This window comes from Nannospalax galili, unplaced genomic scaffold, assembly GCF_000622305.1.
Source record: "Nannospalax galili isolate Female #2095 unplaced genomic scaffold, S.galili_v1.0 scaffold161, whole genome shotgun sequence".
NCBI classification, from domain to species: Eukaryota; Metazoa; Chordata; class Mammalia; order Rodentia; family Spalacidae; genus Nannospalax; species Nannospalax galili.
This window is the reverse complement of record NW_008348586.1, coordinates 2,556,445-2,576,868: the sequence shown is the minus strand read 5'-3', so window position 1 is coordinate 2,576,868 and position 20,424 is coordinate 2,556,445. Positions and strand designations below refer to the sequence as shown.

General features: G+C 40.1%; 1 protein-coding gene across 5 annotated transcripts in view; it reads right to left on the bottom strand.

The window, feature by feature from the left end:
• The window catches only part of Gbf1 (golgi brefeldin A resistant guanine nucleotide exchange factor 1), a 155,877-nt gene that overhangs the window by 113,205 nt on the left and 22,248 nt on the right, over positions 1-20,424 (bottom strand). For all 5 annotated transcript variants that reach the window (XR_003851507.1, XM_008845636.2, XM_008845638.2 and 2 more), the window contains exon 3: positions 20,117-20,183. Coding sequence is in view for 4 of the 5 variants with exons in the window: in XM_008845636.2 (XP_008843858.1) it covers positions 20,117-20,183 (67 nt within the window). In the remaining variant the exon portion in view is untranslated. The remainder of the gene's footprint in view (positions 1-20,116; positions 20,184-20,424) is intronic.

The following is a 20,424-nucleotide window of genomic DNA, read 5'->3' as shown; positions in this document are numbered from 1 at the left end:
CTAGGAATACTTTTTCTAAGGAAGATGGCATTCTCTCTGAGATCCCAAAGTTGCCAAAGGCTCCTTTCAGATGTTTTCTCTGAGATGCAAAAGGCAAATATATGATGAGATGAATTACTGATTATGGAGCCAAATCCTATGCAACATTACAAGGGTTTTAGTGCTTCTTCTCTCACATGAGACCCTTGTGCTAAGCAAAGAGGGTTGCTACTAAAAACACACATTAATTCTTAGCTAAACCTATTAAACCTTAGCTGGACAAAAGCATTTTCCTCATTCTTTCTGCTAAATAGCTCTTAAAATCTTCAAATTTCAGAAGCCCAAAGGAGGATGCAAAGCAAAGCTAAATTTTATTAGAAAAGACAATCAGCCATAAATATGTTATTCTATGGTATAATTGTAGCCAATTCAGTACTGAGATGCTCAGACTGAGTAATCAAAAGCCAATATAAATAGACTACTCCCTAAAACATCCAATGTCCTAAAGCAGCTAATGAAGCTGCCATATAAACAACACTTCTGGTCAATGCCAAGCAGCCAGGGCTGAGACAGAAGGTGAGGATGAGATGTACAATACCCACTGCATCCTACCACCACTGCTATTCAGAAAATACTGTTTTCCTGACCATCCTAGAACTTCTTTTTACAAACTAGGGTTTACAACAATTTCCTGCAGTCACATGTGGAAGTTGAATAGACTTCAAACCAGTGCCCAGTTGTCTACACAGATTCCAGAGTTTCTCAAATCACCAGCTCATTAGACCATAAACTTTATGAGAACAGGAAGTTTCCCTGTGCCCTGGAAAACTGGGCCTCTAGTAGCCAGTTCAGTTTCTGACACAGTCACTGCTCAAAAAATATTTGTTGAGTAGACACACACACACGCACGCACGCGCACGCACACGCACGCGCGCGCGCACACACACACACACACACACACACACACACACTTCTGCTAAGAAAAAGTTCCTACAGGTGATATTTGTAGTTAGTAATAGAAATGATTCTCTCTTTAACCCACTAAATTACTAAAAAAGATGGCATGTCAAATATGTCAGACATGTCTAGCTTCCAGTTTAAAATAAAAAGAGGAATAAGGTATAAAATAATGACTCTTCAATCATAATTACATCTACAAACCATATTTTCTAGAGAAATTGTATTTACTCTCACATTCTCCAGGATTGTAACAATTTAAATGGGCTCAAATTAATCTCTACCTGACAAAAGTTGAGTTATCCAAAAACTACCATTTAAATAGAACTTTGTTTTTGGTCTTTTTGAGACAGGGTCTCCCTGTAGCTCCAGCTGCCTGGAACTCACTCTGTAGACCAGGCTGGCCTCGAACTCTCAGAGGATCCACCTGCCTCTGCCTCCCGAGTGCTGGGATCAAAGGCGAGCACCACCATGCCCGGCTTTTAAATATTACTTTTTTACCAAAAGTAAATCGAGAGGGATGAAACTCAGATGTAATACCTTCCTCATTCCGAAAAGTCGAGGGGTGATGGCACCTCTTTGAGTCTTTCAGAGGAATACCAAGAAAAAAGAGGGTTAGGAGTGTAGTTCAGTGGTAGAGTGCTTGTCTAACATGTGCAAAGCCTTGGGTTCCACCCCGAGCACAAAGGAAGGAAATAAATACATGGTGGGAAAGGCAATCTGACAACACTCTCTTGGATTCCTTGCTGAAGAAATCATATTGCAGAGACAAATTCAAAACAGTGCTGGAACAAGAGTAAATCAAATCACACTCTCTCAACCACGTTTCCAATTTTTTTTTATTATTACCAATTAAAAGAACAATTTACACTGGAACCAATGTTTCTTTGTGTACATGTTCAGATGCGTATACAAGTGTATATGTGTGTGGGTGGGTGTGTCATGTGCATGAAGACCAGAAATTGACACTGGGTGTCAATTTCTCAATCTCTTCTCCACTTTAGTTTTGGAGACAGGGTCATTCATTGAACCTGAACCTCACCTACTGGCTAAACTGACTGGCCAGCAGGTCCCAGGGTTCCTCCTGTCTCCACTTTCCCAGAGTTGATATTACAGGCCCATGTCACTGTGCCTAGGTTTTTACATGGCTGCTGGGGATCAAACTCAAAGTCCTCATGCTTACGTGGCAAGCAGTTTACAAACTGAGCCATCTCCCAAGCCCTGTAACTCAAGTTTTTAAATGAAAAAAAAAAAATTATATCTGATACACTAATACCTGCTATTTATCTACTACCTTTCTTGGTTAATGCTGGCTACTTTGCCAGAAAGCATGAAGTACTCAAAGAGGCCATGTCAAAGAACAAAGAAACCTGTCTGAAGGTTTCACTGGCCAAACTTGGAATTAAAACACTAATGACTGTAATTATAAAACTTTGACTAGTATAAAAAAAAACCAGAGGGAATCATATTAGTTCAAAAACCTACTGAAATATTACACATACAATATCCCTTCATGAGTCTGTGTGTATAGCTGAAGACTACATAAAAAGAAACAGTGCCAGACAGGAGAAACCTTCCTTTGAGTTGTTGGCCAAGGTAGTCCAAGAGACTCCTAAAATTACATAGGCTATTGCCACAGCCCTTGATTGCCTCCCAGAACTTGATGGTAAGACCCTATTGCTGAAGACAGGATATACTTTGGACATAGGATTTGGAACAATGGAGCTGGAACTGACCTAGAAGCCACCTCCTCTGAAGGCTACACAAACTGGTACATCAATCGATGGTCCGACCCTAGCTTTAAGGCCTAAAAACCACATCAATGACCAGCACAGCAAACAACATTGGTGCAGTAGGGGCACATTTATCTTAGGGATAATTAACAGTTACCTAATTGGACTTAAAGCCCACTCGATGGGAGGAAACTCAGATCTGGTACTGTAAACCTAGCCAAATACACATAGATGGAGAGGTCATAAATCTTAGAGAAAACCCAAAGCTCTCATATTCCTAGACAAATGTAATTTCTTACTATGTGCAAAATATGGGTCCTTAAATTTACAGACTAGTATCCCAGTCACCACCCATCAAAGCTTGTTTTTCAAAAGACAGAGATTATTACAGATTTACACCACTGGTCACACAGAGATTGTCTGTGAATTGCCCAAGCCTAAGTGCCACATTTAGAATATAACCTCTACACCTAAGACTTATGGAACATAGAACAACAGATGAACAGAACACTAATGCATCTTTCAATTCTCATCAATGAAGCTCCTTCATGCAACAGAAGGCCAAGAACACAAACGGCCACAAATGGCCAAAATGCAGAGAATAAGAGTTGGCAGACTGTGGGTCCTTGGACAGGTTTCCTATATTGAGGTCCACCTACCCAGGGTTCAGGGACTATTGGGGAAGAGGGGGCAGAAAGATTGTAAGAGCAAGGGAAGAGTTGCATGACCATACAGAAATAGTCCTACAGGCTCCAGTGACCCTTCTCATACAAACCTACAGCAATGGTGTCAGCATGCACAAGACCCATGCAAACTGGACAGACAAAAACCCAGCACAGAACTATGGAAATGAACAGCAAGCTCCAATCTTAGTGGAAGAATTATTGGCAGCTGATTACTGCTGGGTGAGGAATAGCAGATCTTCTTAAAGAAAGAGACTCTAAATAGGCTGACTAAACCCTGGTGGATGAACTTGCACTGAGGGACATAAGGACACTAACTCTACATAATAGTCTTTAATACAAATGATAGAATGTATGAACTCCAGTGGAGGAGCTATAGGAGGTTGTCAAAGAAGAAGAGGGAAGGGGTTATAAAGATGACTGTATGTATGAAATTCACAAAAAGGCAATTAAAAATTATAAAAAATAGATAAAAGATTTGTTAAAATAAGTCAAAAATAGGGAGAAACCCAAATTTGACACCAATAATGGTTATTATTAATATCAAGTTCCTGCTCTGAAAACTTATTAAAGCCAAAGAATTAAGTGTTTACCCTGGCTTTTTAGGAGGAACTGGTTTATCCTACAGCTGAAGGGAGGAAGTACTTTCAGAGAATGCCTACTAGGTAAATGCAGAATGAATGAGAGGATTAGAAAATCACTCATTTGCCAGGCATTGATCACAGCACTTGGGAGGCAGAGGCAGGTGAATCTCTGTGAGTTCGAGGCCAGCCTGGTCTACATAGTGAGTTCTAGGCCAGCTGGGACTACAGGGAGACCCTGTCTCAAAAAAAGGAAAAAAAACAAAACAAAACCAAAAATCATCATTCTATGACACTCAGTGAAATGAATGATTCAGGTCAACATTCTTCAGTAGATGATCATCAGGTAAAAGAATGTGTAAAAAAAGGATATTTATGTTATCACTTCATGGATTACTTACTAATTATAAAGAGAAATGTTAACGTATTTTACACTGGAAAATATAGCAGGACTACCAGAAGCAAATAATAAAACTTAACAACAATAGCAAGACAAGTCCAGCACATTGGCACATGCCTATAACCCTATAACCCAGCACTTGGGAGACAGGTGGGAGGATTAGAAATTGAAGGTCAGTCTCAGCTACATACCAAGGTGGAAGCTAGCCTGAGCTACATAAGAGCCTGTCTCACACACAAAAAAAAGACATACTTTAGTTAAAAATGTTTAATTTGAATTTAATTAAATCTTTACTCCTAACCTCTTGTACATAGGAAATGTAGGGTAGAAGAATGAGTTAAATGATATCATACCACAAAGACACAGATAAACCTAGAATGCAGGATATTCTAAAGATAAATGGCTTGGTCTTTTCTAAAAGGTCAATGCTGCGGGGCTGGAGAGATGGCTCAGTGGTTAAGAGCACTGGACTGGCTGCTCTTGCAAAAGACCCGGGTTTGATTCCCAGCACCCATATGGTGGCTACCAACTGTCCATAACTCCAGTTCCAGGGGATCCAACACCCTCTTCTGAGCTCCATGGGCACTGAATGACATGAGTCCACTTACATACATGCAGGCAATACACTCATACAAATAAAATTAAAAGTAATAAAAAAAAAATTTTTTAAGTAAAAGTGCCAGGTGTGGTGGTGCACGCCTGTAGTCCCAGCACTTGGGAGACAGAGGCAGGCAGATCTCTGTGAGTTCAAGGCCAGCCTGGTCTACACAGTGAGTTCCAGGACAGCTGGGGCTACAGGGAGACCTTGCTTCAAAAAGACCAAAAAAAAAAAAAAAAAGTAAATGCTGCAAGGCCTAGTAGTGCACACCTTTAATCCCAGTGCTGGAGGGGGGCAGAGACAGGTGGATCTCTGTAAGTTCCAGGCCAGTCTTGTCTACCTAGGAATTTCCAGGCCAACTGGGACTACAAAGAGACACCGTCTTAAAAAAACAAACAGGAGCTAGAGAGATGACTCAGAGGTTAGGAACGCTGTCTGCTCTTGCAAAGGACCTGGGTTTGGTACCCAGCACCCACACAGTGATTAATATAGCTCCAGTTCCAGGTGTACAGTCACCTCTCACCTCTACAGTCACCTACACTCGTGTGCTGATTCAAATACACACACACACACACACACACACACACACACACACACGTAATTAAAAATAATAAAAATAAAAAATTTAAAACAAAATAAAAAATTCTAAAGAAACATAATCATCTAATACAATGAAAGCTTTACTTACATTTTGATTTATCAGTGTATCTCTGAAAGACAGTATAGGGACAAATAGGAAGATTTTTACCTTTGTTTTTATTTGGGTGGAAGATTATTAAGACAGGGTCTCACTTTATAACCATGGCTGGTCTGGAACTCACTATAGAGGTGAACCTGGCTTTGAATTTATGGTAATAATCTAGCTTCTGCCTCCAAAGTATTAGGATTATAGGTGTGTGCTACCATACCCAGCAGGAAGTTTTTGATATGAACTGGATATTATCTAACATTTTCAAATTATTAATTTTTTAGATGAAATAATTGTGATTACATAGATAAATGTCTTCATGTAAGATGAATGCTAAAGTATTTATGGGTAAAATATCAATGTCTGCAACTTATTTTCAAATGGCACATAAAAAATACATTTATGTTGATAAAGCAAATATGACTACATAATAATTTTGATATGGGTGGTCACTGGCATTCTTTCAAATTCTACAGTTTGAAATTTTTCTTTAAAACTTGGTGGAGGGGGCTGGAGAGATGGCTCAGCAGTTAAGAGTACTGGCTGCTCTTGCAGAAAACCCAGGGTTGATTACCAGCACCCATATGGTGGCTAACAACCATTAGTAACTCCAGTTTCAGGGGAATTCAATGCCCTGTTCTGACCTCTGAGGGCATTTCATGACATGGGTGCACTTACACAAATGTAGGCAATATACTCATACATATAAAATAAAAATAATAAATAAAATATATATTTTTAATTGGTATGGAGTGTGAGGAGTCTGACAAGACAGATCAGTGGGTAAAAGCATATGCTGCAAAGCCTGACAACCTGAGCTTGACCCCCAGAACCCACATAAAGGTAGAAAGAGACAACTGACTCCACAAAACTGTCCTCTGACCGCCACACATTTAAATTTTCCCATCATACACAAAAACTAATAAATTAATCAATTAATTAAAATTGAGGGAGGGGTGAGATGCCACCTAATCCATTAATACGCTATCATAATTCACTAATGGAAAGCAACTGGAAAAATATCACTGTAGCCCAAAGAAGGACAGTAGAACACTATCTTGGTTCTTGTTTCATTTAGCCAATTGGTGCCAATTTTCTTATTCTATAACTCCTTGTTAAGTCTCCCCAGTTTTCCTTTCTTCTGCCAATTAATTATTTTACTTGAAAGCTAAAAACTAATGGAAAAATCCTTATCAGTATCTGGGAAATCATATTTGATACTAATGTCCTTTTAATACCTTACCTACCTCTCTAATCAATGTCCCTAACTACTTGGAAGCAGCTTCATTGAGTGACTACAGAAAACTCTTCCTTCCACACTACATCTGACCCTGCTGCCTTTCCACCAAATCAAATGCCAATTTATTGCCCTATGATGTACAGTCCATCAGACTACTTCCTAAATTCCCCTACTTCATATTGCACCAGAAACTCAAGGCAATAACGTGAATTCCACAAAATGGCAAGTAATTGCTCAATAAGCGTGGAACAAGGAAAGGGCAGTTGTGATCTGTGCATATGTGGCAGCCTTTCATAACTTGACCTAGAGGGGTAGTAGTGGCAACAGAAGGCTAGTGTTACAGAAGAGACAAACAGTGAGAAGCCAGCCAGCAGGCATCCAGGAGCACTTGTCCATTTAAGTCCTAAAGAATAAACAACTAACAAAGGAAAAGAACAAAGGCCACAAAACTAGTGAAGAGTATCTTATCTCCTCATTAACTAAAGCAAAATTGAGAGCATAAAGTGATGAGAGCTCTCCACTTACAAGTTCTAAATAAAATTACTAGAGCTGAAATGTTCTAGTCTGATATATATATATACATATTCTTTCCATAAACATACTCTATATTATTTCAGAAACTGGGGAAATCAATTACAAATCTATAAAATGTAAAGTGTTTAGAGAGAGGTAAAGCTAAAACAAACTCTTCACTATCTTTCCTACTTAAAACTACACATTGGATTCCAAACATTTGGCTTTCCCTACAACCCTTTTGGCTTTTGCCCTGAGTTTGAGTAGGTGGAAAAGAAAGGGAATCTGCCTGCCTCCTTGTTAAAAACAAAAGAGCAGCTGGTTTTCCCTCCTTTTACTGACTGACTGCTGACACAAGTTGGGCATATACCCAGAGAAGTATCAGTCCTTGAGATAGTTGTGCTAATGAGGACAATAGCAAAGAAAGCAACCCCAACAACTTTGACACTTACCATAGACCATATTGCGACAGTGCCTATAAACTCTATGGGAAAATAAGTGGGTTGCTTTATCTATTTTTTTTTTAAACTAAGAGTGGCCTTTTGTCCTTTTTTAAATATCTTATTTATTTATTTATTTATTTTTTTATTTATTTATTTTTGAGACAGGGTCTCCCTGTAGTCCCAGCTGGCCTGGAACTCACAGAGAGACCAGGCTGGCCTTGAAGTCAGAGAGATCCGCCTGCCTTTACCTCCCAAGTGCTAGGATTAAAAGCATGTGCCACCACCCCAACTTGCTTTTGACTTTTTTACACATCAAAAAGTGTATTTCATCATTATGCACTCCATCAAGGTTTTTGCAAGATTTTTTGGGGGGAGAGGTCTTTTGTGTATGTATCTGTGTACAGGTGCTTGTAGAGTGTCTGATCCCTTGGAGCTGGTGTTATGCCTGTCAACCTTCATTTATTTTGATATATCACAGTGAAAGATTTATCGTCCTCTTTTTTTTTTTTTTCAAAAAAAAAAAAAAAAAAAAAAAAAAAAAAAAAAAAAAACCTTGGATTCCTGGTCTTTTTTTAAGCAAAACAAAACAAAACAAAAACTTCCTTCTGATAGATGTAGTGGAAAAAGTGCATTCCCAACAGTCAGAAGACTGATTCTGATGGCTACCTGTCTCTGGGTATCATGGAGAGGAAAAGCAGAGTTGTACCCATGAGAAGCCAGACTATATGGTGCTCTCTCCCCTCCCCTCCCCCACCATCCCTCCTCACCTCCACCCCCATTCAGAGTCTCACTATGAACCCAGCCTGCCCTGGAACTCATATAGGCTAGCTTCAAACTCATGTTCCTCCTACTTCAGCCTCCCAATTGTTAAAATAATAGGCATGTACCACCACATTGAGCTGTCTCTTCTCAAGAGTCTCCCCCCCACACACACACTTTCTCTTGTATGTATACATGTTCATGTGTACATGTGTTCATGGAGGGGAGGGTGCATACAAGTATGTGAAGGCCAAAGGTCAACAATGAGTATCTTCTATTGTTCTACCCTTTATTTTTTTGAGACAGGGTCTCCCTGTACCCCCAGTTGGTCTGTAACTCACTAAGTAGACCAGGCTGGCCTTGAACTCACAGAGATCTGCCTGCTTCTGCCTCTGGTGTGCTGGGATTAAAGGCATGTGCCACCACGCCTGGCTCTACCTTATTTTTTGAGACCGGGTCTCTTACTGAGCCAGAAGATCACTGATTCAGCTAGACTAGCTAGCCAGCAAGCTCTAGGGATCCTCCTGTCTCTGCTTCCCCAGAGGTGGGATTACAGGCATGCACTACTACACCCAGCTTTTCATGTGGGTGCTACAGATCTAAACTTAGGTCCTCAGGTTTACATGGTAAACATTTTACCAACTGAGCCATCTTTTCTGCCCAAGAGTCTTCATTTGCATTTTTAAAAAGTTTTATGTGTGTCTTAAAGAGTCTCCATTTTCTAATCTTGAGTACAAATAAATGTTTGAAAGAACTTTTTTAGTTTAGAGGTGTCAGATAATGAAGATTTAGAAATCATTTGAAGGGGCTGGAAAGATGGCTCAGCAGTTAAGAACACTGGTTGTTCTTGCAGAAGACCGGGGTTCGAATCCCAGCACCCACATGGCAGCTTAACAACTTTCCATAACTACAGTCCCAGGGGATCTGACAGCCTCTTCTGACCTCCAAGGACATTGCACAACATGGGTGCACTTACCTACATGCAGGCAATACACACATACACATAAAATAAAAATAAAAAATAATTTTTTTTAAAAAGAAATCATTTGAAGATCCCAATAAAAAGAAATAAGTCATCAAAATAAAGGCTTCCACTAAGTGTGGTAGCTCACACCTCAGGAAGCCTGAAGCAGGAGGATGGTGAGTTTGGATCATGTCTCAAAATAAAAACCAAAAACAAAAGAGAAATCAAGCTGGAACTGGAATGAAAGCCGCCTCCTTGCTACCAAGCTCTCATAGTGTCAGAGATTACTATGCAGACTGCAAGGGAGAGTTGCCATCAAAAGTTTTACTCAGCTATAGATCCTGTGTAAAACAGTATCAACTGGCCAGGTAAGAAGTGCCCAATGGTGCAACAGTAGCAACTCAGTAAGAGAAGAAACCAACTGCTCCCTGATCAGCTCTGAGGCCCAATCCACAGGAGGGATACCATAAACCTGGTCAAAAGCTGGTGGCTATGGAGTTATATACCTTATTGGGAAAACTACTGCTATTGTTTTGCTGAATGGACAGGATGCATCCATCAAATTGCTAACTAAATATGTTTATATACAAAGGTTAGTACTACCATCAGCTTAGGTCAGAGGAGCTCTTATTTGCAGTGGGCAATGGTAACTGCAGAGACTCATAACTTGTCAAAGCACTGAGAATAAGAAACTATTGACTGCTGGGCGTGGTAGCACACACCTTTGATCCCAGCACTCGGGAGGCAGAGGTAGGCAGATCTCTGTGAGTTCCAGGCCAGCCTGGTCTACACAGTGAGTTCCAGGCTAGCTGAGGCTTTGGGGAGACACTGTCTCAAAAAGACCAAAATAAAAAAAGATTTTATTGTCAGTTTGAGACCAGCCTGGTCTATATAGTGAGTTCCAGGATAGCTGGGGCTACAGGAAGACCCTGTCTCAAAAAGACAATATAAATAAATAAATAAATAAATAAATAAATAAATAAATAAATAATAAATAATAAAAAAGAAACTATTGACTGCTCAGTCATAAACAAGATTTCTATATCAACCTCACCATTGCTGGTGGGGACCCTCCCCCCCTTTTGGACAGGCCCACCTGGAAATCACTATGTAGACCAGGCTGGCCTCAATCTCACAGAAATCCGCCTGCCTCTGCCTCCCAAGAGCTGGGATTAAGAGTATGAGCCACCACAACCAGCTGCTATTGAACTCTGGATCTCACAGTAGTTGTGATTACCCACACAAGACTTTGACAAGATTGGGCCTATCAATATCTTGTCATTGGGGGGTGTGAGTGTCCACCTCCTCCCTAGCTAATGGTAGCACAGGCAGATAATGGTAACTAGCGGGGAGGGGCACATGAGGCCTCATCCCTCTGAATATTTATAGTCAGTTTATGATCACTGAAGGAAAGACATTCTCTTCAATGGTGTAAGGAACCCATGCTCCTGTAAATAATCCTTCATCCAGGACCCTCTAAGCAACCCTAAGGAAACTATTGGGTCATCAAAAAAAAAACCAGACATGAAAGTAGAAAAGAGACTAGGTAGGAAGAAGAAGATAGTCAATAGGAACAGGAGGGAACAGGTGAGAGTAATGGGGGTGAATCTGATAAAAAATATATTCCATCTATGTATGAAAAATGTCATAATGAAATCCATTATTAATATATGCTAATAAAATTTTAAATTAAAAAACAGATCTTGCTGGGCATGGTGGCGCACACCTTTAATCCCAGCATTTGGGAGGCAGAAGCTGGTGGATCTCTGTGAGTTCAAGGCCAACCCAGTCTACATAGGGAGTTCCAGGCCAGCTGGGGCTACAGAGAGACCCTGCCTACACACACATGCACACACACACACACACACACACTGGGGCTACAGAGGGCCCCTGCCTACACACACACACACACACACACACACAGGGGCGAGAGAGGGGCCCCGCCTACACACACACACACACACACACACACAGGGGCGAGAGAGGGGCCCCGCCTACACACACACACACACACACACACACAGGGGCGAGAGAGGGGCCCCGCCTACACACACACACACACACACACACACACACACACACACGCACACACACTGGGGCTACAGAGAGACCCTACCTACACACACACACACACACACACACACACACACACACACACACAAGATCTTGGGGCTGGAGCAATGGCTCAGAAGTTTAGAGCACTAGCTGCTCTTGCAGAGGACCTAGATTTGGTTCTCAGCACCCACATGGTAGCTAACAACCACCTGTAACACCAGTTCCAGGGGATCCAATGCCCTCTTCTGACCTATGTAGACATTGCACAACACAGATATACTTACATACATGCAGACAAAACACTCAAACACATAAAATACAAATTTAAAAAAAAAACAAAAAACGGCCTCTTGGAGCCATCAAATTGATAGGAACATTTGAATATCCACTAATCAAGAAACAAAGGGTCATGGGGCTGGAGAGATGGCTCAGCAATTAAGAGCACAGATTACTCCTTTCAAAGGACCAGGATTGGAATCCCAGCACCCACATCACAGCTAATAACCATCTGTAACTCCAGATTCAGGGGATCCGACACCTTTTTCTGACCTCCAATGGCACTGCATGTCATGGGTGCACTTCCACACATGCACTCATACACATAAATTAAATTTTTTTTTAAAAAAGAGAAAAAGGGTCATGATACCTTTATTTTCTCTAATTGTCCTAAAATGCCCAAAAGTATAGGACCAGTTGAGTTAGGAAGAGTCTGAGTTACCAAAGACAATAAGTCTGACTCAAATTCAAGTCACATCAGTTTTGTTTTGTTTTTGACAAGTGGTCTCACTTTGTTGCCCAGGCATGTTCTGAACCGCTGGGCTCTAGCAATCCTGCCTTAGCTCCCAGGTAGCTGGGACTATAGGCACAGTGCCTAGCTATCAAGTCATACTCTAGAATGCTCAACAATCTTATGCTTTATGATATATATATATACATACATATATATGTGCCTGTATCCATATATATGTATCCATATATATAGTTTTATGTTTAATTATAAATCAAGAAAATAAAAAAGGGTATAGGAAATATATAAACTTGCCCAACATTGCCTCTTCCAATATTCTGCCTTTTTAAAGATTTTTTTAAAGATATTTTATTATTTTTATGTCTATGAGTGTATTGCCTGTATGTATACAAGTACACCCATGTCACGCAGTGCCCAAGGAGATCAGAAGGCATCGGATTCCCCGGAACTGGAGTTATAGATGGTTGTTAGCTGCCATGTGGGTGCTGGGAATCGAACGCAGGTCCTCTGCAAGAGGAGTTAGTGCTCTTAACCTCTGAGCTACCTCTCCAGCCCCCAAGATTTATTTTTTAAATTTTGTGTGTGTGTGTGTGTGTGTGTGTGTAGGTATGTGCAGGTGCTCTTGGAGACCAAAGGATCCCCTGAAGCTGTAGTTTCAGACAGTTTTCAGCTGCCCAATATGGGTTCTGGGAACCATACTCAGGTCTTCTACAAGGGTAGTATGTGCTCTTCCTTAATTTTTGAGCCATTTCTCTAGTCCCCAGCCTTGTAGATAAGTTTGTCTGCTGAACTATATCATACTTGGTCCTCTAACTTTCATTTCAGTCAAAACATAAATAAAGTAGTTTTCTTTTATGTCTTGGACAATTCAAAAGTTCAGTTATGGCCAGGCATAGTTGTACACACCATTAATCACAGCACTTGGAAGGCACAGGCAAGTAGAACTCTGTGAGTTCAAGGATAGGCTAGTCTGCCATAGTGAGTTCCAGGCCAATCAGAGCTATCTCAAAAAAAAAAAAAAATCCAAGTGGAACAAAGTCAATAACTCATTTAACCTTCAGATGCTGATTAAATATATTACTTTGCTACCTGGGCATGGTGGCACATTCCTTTAAGTCCCAGCACTCAGGAGGCAGAGGCAGGCAGATTTCTGTGAGTTCAAGGCCAGCCTGGTCTACATAGTCAGTTCCAGGCCAGCTGGAGTTACAGAGAGACCCTGTCTCAAAAAGACCAAAAATAAATAAAAAAATTAAAAATAAATATATTACTTTGCTACTCACCAAACTACAGACTCCTAAAGAAAAAAATAAATGTATGTATTTAATTAATATAGGAAATAATCTAGCAACTTTTTTTATATAATATACTCAGTCTTCTTCCTGACATTACTCCTAAAATCTCTTTTCCCTATACCTCTCATCTTCCAACTGAAATCTGAGACACAAGGCATTCTTGAACAGTTATTTTTCTAAAAGGCCTAGGCCAGACAGGTGTTAAGTCATAGTTCCTCCAGGTTGGCTTCCAGACTTTGTTTAAATGTTTTCTGAAACCTTTGGAGATAGATGGACGCAAACCTCATAGCTCAGATTCTGAAATCTCAAAGCTTGAGACAGACTGTACCCTACAGGTGTGTTTGTCCAAGATAAACTATATTTAAATAAACTCCTAACACATTCACTTTCTCCTAGCACCTGCTTCCTCCTTTTAAACTCAAATATATCATTTCTTGCTGTCCCAGTTAGCTCAGTAAAGAAATATCCTATCGCAAAGAATTAGTCTATGCAACCCACTGATGTCTTTGGAAACATCTAAATTTTGGCCATAACAGCTTTACATGAAAAAAACCAAATAGGAAGAAAAAAAAACACCATTTTTGTTCATTCTCGTTGACTTGTTTGCTATACAAAGGAATAAGGGGAGATAGCAGCAAGCTGAGCATGATAACACAAACCTGTAATCCCAACACTGGGGAGGTCAGCTTGTGCCACAATAATAAGATGGTGTCAATAGAAAGGGACAGAAGGCAAGAAAAGATGGCAGTAGACTGCTTTTATCCACTGTCATTCATCCCATATCTGATAAGGGTCACATGGAATACAGTAGAGGTCACAAAAGACCTTAGAATGGTCAGGTAGAGCTACTAGTCTTGTAACACTAGTGGCTATAAGGACTTGGATAGTTTTACTTCTTTATCTCTCCCTCTCCCTCTCCCTCTCTCTCTCTCTCTCTCTCTCTCGCTCGCTCGCTCTCTCGCTCTCGCTCTCACTCTCTTGCTCTCTTATTCTCTCTCTCAGTTAATACAGATGCAAAGCCTAAGTGCCTAAGGAAAATGCCTGGCAAATATCAGATATTCAGGAAATCCTGGTAAAAACCAACTCAAGAACGAAGGCAAAAAAGGAATTCACATCTTAGAAAATCCCAAAAAGAAAAGGTCCAAAAAGCTAGAATAGTTCCATCATGTTTATACAGGGCCCACAATTCTGATAATCAAAACAGTGCAAAAAGGCCTGGAACTGCTGGGTGTGGTGGCACACACCTTTAATCCCAGCACTTGGGAGGCAGAGGCAGGCGGATCTCTGTGAGTTCAAGGCCAGCCTGGTCTACATAATGAGTTCCAGGACAGCTGGGGCTACAGGGAGACCCTGTCTCAGACAAGCCAAAAAAAAAAAAAAAAAAAAAAAAAAAAAAAAAAAAGGCCTGGCACTAATACCAAAGACTAATGAATTTGCATTGGGGGCGGGGGGGAGATATGTACAAACAAAGGTACTAAAAAGTCTTCCTGAAGACTTTAATGCCATTATGAGGTAGTCCAGCTAGGCATGGTGGTAAATACCTATAATCCCATCATTTGGGAGGTAGAGGTAAGAGGACTGTGATCTTGAGGCCAGCCTTAGTAAGACTTTGTCACACACACACAAAAAAAGTCGAGGGCTGGAACTATAGCTCAGTAATAGAGCATATGCCTAACATGTACAAGGCCCCAGCACCAAAAAAAAAATAAAATAAAATAAAAATAATAATAATAATTCTTTAAGAGAATATTTTTTAGACCGTATCTCTCTCTTTGTAAAAACCAAGATTTTCTAGAAAATAATCCCTTTGTAAAAATGTAAATTTACACTTACATGCACATATACATAAACAAATACACACACACACACACACACACACACACACACACACACACACGTGTAGATGTAAGCTTAAAGACCAAGGGAAAAGGCAGCCTAAATCTGGATACAAATGAGTATAGGCAAACTTCAACTGAATAAAGTTCATTCCATAAAATTGTAGATGAAGGTACTAAGACTTGCAAAAATGTACCTAGCCTGGAAACAAATTAACCAGAGATCACATGATTCTGCTAGAATCATCCTTCTCAACTGTCAATTCTTTTCAGACCTAAAACCAGAAGCAGTATCAAGAACGATGATATTTTACTTTCCCTTTCATGCCCTCTATTCCTAGCCACAGATCTTACCACAGGATCTAGCCATGAGATTGAACATAACTCCAATATTATGCAAGAACTCCAGAAGATTACTAGAAGGGTCAAAGAAAATGCATCATTGGAATCTAAACCTATGTCAGAGTTGGGCAGATGTAAGGGCCACTTAGTGACAAAAAGGCTACTGCCCACTCTCACAGTGGCCCTTTTGCCCCTAAACCCAGGATACCCCAGCCCTGCAGGCAACACAGAGTTAACTACCCACCCGTTCTGAGAAGCACAAAGGTACATCACTGCAACATGTCTAACATTTACATTGCCTCTCTCTGCTCATTAAACAGGTTTTGGTTAAATAATGAACAAACTGTATTACAGACTCCGATGAGAATTCCAAAATTATAAATCAACTGGGAAAGCCCAAAGGGGCGGGCAGACAGGGAGGGGGGAGAAGAATAATATTGACTAATATAAAGGGCGCAGCTTGACAGTGGATATTCCTGCCACACCTGATCAAACACACTCTGTGGGGGGAGGGGAAAGAGAGCAAGAGAGGGGAGATGGGACAAGACAGCCTGAAATTTGCATCCGGAAAAGATTAAAAAGGATTCTTTGGGGATAGAGAAAATACATAAAATATATTACTATAAATGCAAAACTGTACTAAAAGCTAACTCAAATGTCAAAGATTACAGCTTGAATAAATTTAAATATAAAAGCCATGTGCTTCCTTGAGTTAATGAGAGAGACATAAAAGGACAAAGTGGGCCAAAAGGCTGAAGAGAGCCTTATGCTGCCTTTGCTGGGCAATGGGTCCAAATCTCAGCAGTGACAGCACTCAAAAGCTTCCCTCCCACATTAAGCCCTAAGAAAGAGGTGTGAGTTCACAAATTTTGTAGCTTACATTTTCTTTGAAAACAAAACAAAACAAAACAAAAACTATAAAACTGGGTGCAGTGGTACATACTTACAGTCCTGGCTACTGAGGAAGCTAACAAAGGATCTTAGAGTCCAGAAAGTCAAGGCAAGCCTGAGCAGCACTATTTTAAGAAAAAAAAGAGGGTTGGAGAGATAGCTTAATAGTTAAGAGCACTGGCTGCTCTTGAAGAGGACCCAGGATTCAATTCCCAGCACCCACATGATGGCTAACAATCATCTGTAACTCCAGTTCCAGGGGATCCAACACCCTCTTCTGACCTCCATGACACAGGTGCACCAACCTACATGCAGGCACTACACTCATACACATAAAATAAAAATAATAATAAATAAAATGTTAAAAAAGGAAAAAAGGTTTTGAACTGTAATTCACATACCATAAAATTTACCTTTGTAGAGGCTAGAGAAATGGTTCAGTGGTTAAGAGCACTGGATGCTCTTGCAGAGGACCCAGGTTCAGCACCTACATGGCAACTAACAATTGTCTCTAACTCCAGTTCCAGAGGATCCAACGCCCTCTTCTGACCTCTAGGGGCATTGCATGACATGGGTGCATTTACATACATGCAGGTAATACACTCATACACATAAAATTAAAAAAGCAATAATAAAATAAAATTTACCCTTATAAAGTATACAATTCAATGGTTTCTAATATACTTTCAAAGTTGTACAACCATCACTAATTCTAGAACATTTTCTTCAACCCCAAAGAATCCCTTTACAGCTCTAGAAACCCCGTCTGTTTTAGCTCCTGAAAACATGTCTGTTTTAACCCTTGAAAAGATTTCTAAGAGCACTTAATGACTAAATGAGGGGGAGCAATCAAGTCTTTCTCACTGATGATACTTTTTAAGCCAAAGTAACAATACCTACAACTCTTGATTGTAGGGCATGAAATCATCATGGTTTGGACAAATACTGACTGCAAGTATGTTCTAAAGACACATATATATGAAATAACTGGTAGGGACTTAGCCAACCTTATTGGAGACAATCAACTTATTTCCTTTACAAAGATCAAATAATACTCCTGGAGGAGTAAGTAAAAGTTCTCCTGTTTACAAGAAAAAGAAAATTAGTCATCCTGGACCAGGAGTGGCAGCAAATGCCTGTAAATATCAACACTCAGGAGAAGGACATGATATAAAGACTTCTAGTTCAAGGTCAGCCTGGGCAACTTGGGAAATCCTAGGTTAGCCTGGGCTATATGGTAAGACTGCCTCAAAAAAAAATTTTTTTTTGGACTGGGCATGGTGGTGCATGCCTTTATAATCCCAGTACTCAGGAGGCAGAGGCAGGTAGATCTCTGTGAGTTCCAGGCCAGTCTGGTCTACATAACAAGTTCCAGGCCAGCTGGGGCTAGAGGGAGACCCTGTCTCAAAAAGACAAAAAAAAAAAAAAAATCATTTTGGTATACTAACAATGTCCAATGAACCACCCATTTCCAACAGTAATGTGCTTATCAACCAAGTCAGCAGGTAACCTAGAAAACTGTAAACAGCAAGGAACCAAGCCCAGGTCAGATTCATGATTCAAACTGGATAGAAGTCCTAAAATATTGACCATCTCTCCTCCAATCTAAGTGGTATACCATAACTAATCACATAACATGGGAACTCACAATCCCTTCAATTTCTCTCTGAGTTCAAAACCCTTTCCTAACAGGCTTCCAGGAAAGCAATCCTCCTGGCACTGCCAATCAGAAAAACCTGTTTGTTTCTGTAAAGGATAATTGGTCATGGACTAGAGTCCAGGACCACAGGGGCAGCTGACCTATAAACTTTTTCCTGAGAGCCAGCATTGGGGGGAGGGGATCAGATCTAAGAAGACCATGAAATGTTGTATATTGGGTCTACTCTATCATTTTCTGAGACAAGTCTCAACTGTTATATTCCTAATATGACTGACAGAACTGGCTCCTCAACACATTCTGGTTTATTAATTCTAAGCAACAGATAATTTGACCGGATTCCTAACCCAAGAACATAGGAAAATTAGGTAGCAGACACAACTATGATAGCTAGCTCTTAATCACATCAGTCATCAGGCAGTTTAAGCAAACACTAACTGCAAATATGTTCTAAAGAGACCCCAGTTCTTGGACTCATTGCTCACCACAGGAAAGATCTCTGAGCTAAAATCTTGGGATACATCAAAATGGAGAAAACAGGAGTAGGATCTAGACCATATGACAGGCAGTTTTCCAGAACAGCAGTGCTACCTCAGATCCTCAAGATCTTGGTGCCCAAAATGCTACCAGACTTCTGTCCAGTCATTTCAGCCATTCTAGGGTATTACCAAACACCTATAGTAACAGTCTTTCATGTACATTAAATGCTTACAAATTGTTTCCAATTATATTAAATTAATCTTTCAATAGCGCGTAGAAAGATAACAATCTGAACAATCCGAACAATAAAAAAGGAACTGTAAATGTCCTCTCATTATATTTTTTATTAATAATTGGAAACTGTAAACTTGTAAAACTCTGTACAAGTAGTTAACTTTCTAAAACACAAAGTCATAATCACTTATCACCTAGCAGCAGATCAGCGCTGCTAATCATCTCACAGGCACCTCCTCTACACTTGATTCTCCTAACTTCTTTTGGGGTTTTTGGTAGTAGAGGGGAACCCAGACAATCCCTAGGCAAATGTACTATCACTGAGCTATAACTCCTATACATTTTGTTTTTTTTTTTATTTTGAGACAAGGTCTTACTAAATTGCCTAGGCAGGCCTTGAATTCATTCTATAGCTCAAGCAGGTCTTGAACTCTTGATCCTCCTGCCTCAGCCTCCCATGTTGGGATTACCATCACATCTGGCTTTGTTTGCTTGTTTTCTGAGACAGGGTCTTACTTTGTAGCCCAGACTAGTCTGGAACTCCCTATGCAGCCCCAAGTTGGCCTCAAACTTACAGAAATCCTCCTCTATCTCAGCTTCCTGAATGCTGGGATCACAGGTGTAAACTACCAGACCCAGCTTTCTAGCAAACACTTCTAAAGCCTTTTCAATTAAGTGACATTCTTCCTTTACAGATAACTTCAGACCATGTTTAGGAAACCAACTAAGGAATCTTCTCCAAACTTTCTCCTGTATTTCTCATGAAAGGAGGACATTTGTTCATTTGTTGTTTAATTTGTAGAAGAGTAAACACTATTCAATTACGGTCTGAGCTATACCACTAGCTAACAGCATTACAAGGCTACATTACAAGAGCCCTTTAGAGGGGGGGGACAGGAGAGGTTGGCAATACTGCACGGTCTTCTTTCTTCTTTCTTTAGTCTATATGGTTCTTTATACGAAAAATTTGTCTATACTCACAATAAATCAAATACATGTGTTTTTTACTAGGTTAAGTAATTCTACCTATATGTAGAGACTTACCTGTTATACTGTTTAAAACTTCCTTTAAATGATTGAAACTATGCAACAGAGGATCCCGTTCTTCATCCTGGAGAATCATAAGTTTAAAAAAAAAATCATTATTGGTCCAGAAGAGGAAAGGGAAAACAAAAGATAGATCAAAGACTCTTCTCTGAAGCCAACCAGAAAATCCAGTAAGTTTTCCTTCTGAGGAAAGAAACATAGCCATGGTTCCTATTTGGCTTTTCCTATTTCTTAACCTCTTGTTTCAGAGATACTATGGACTTAACCAAAATAATAAATTTTTGTGCTAATTTACAACTCAGTTT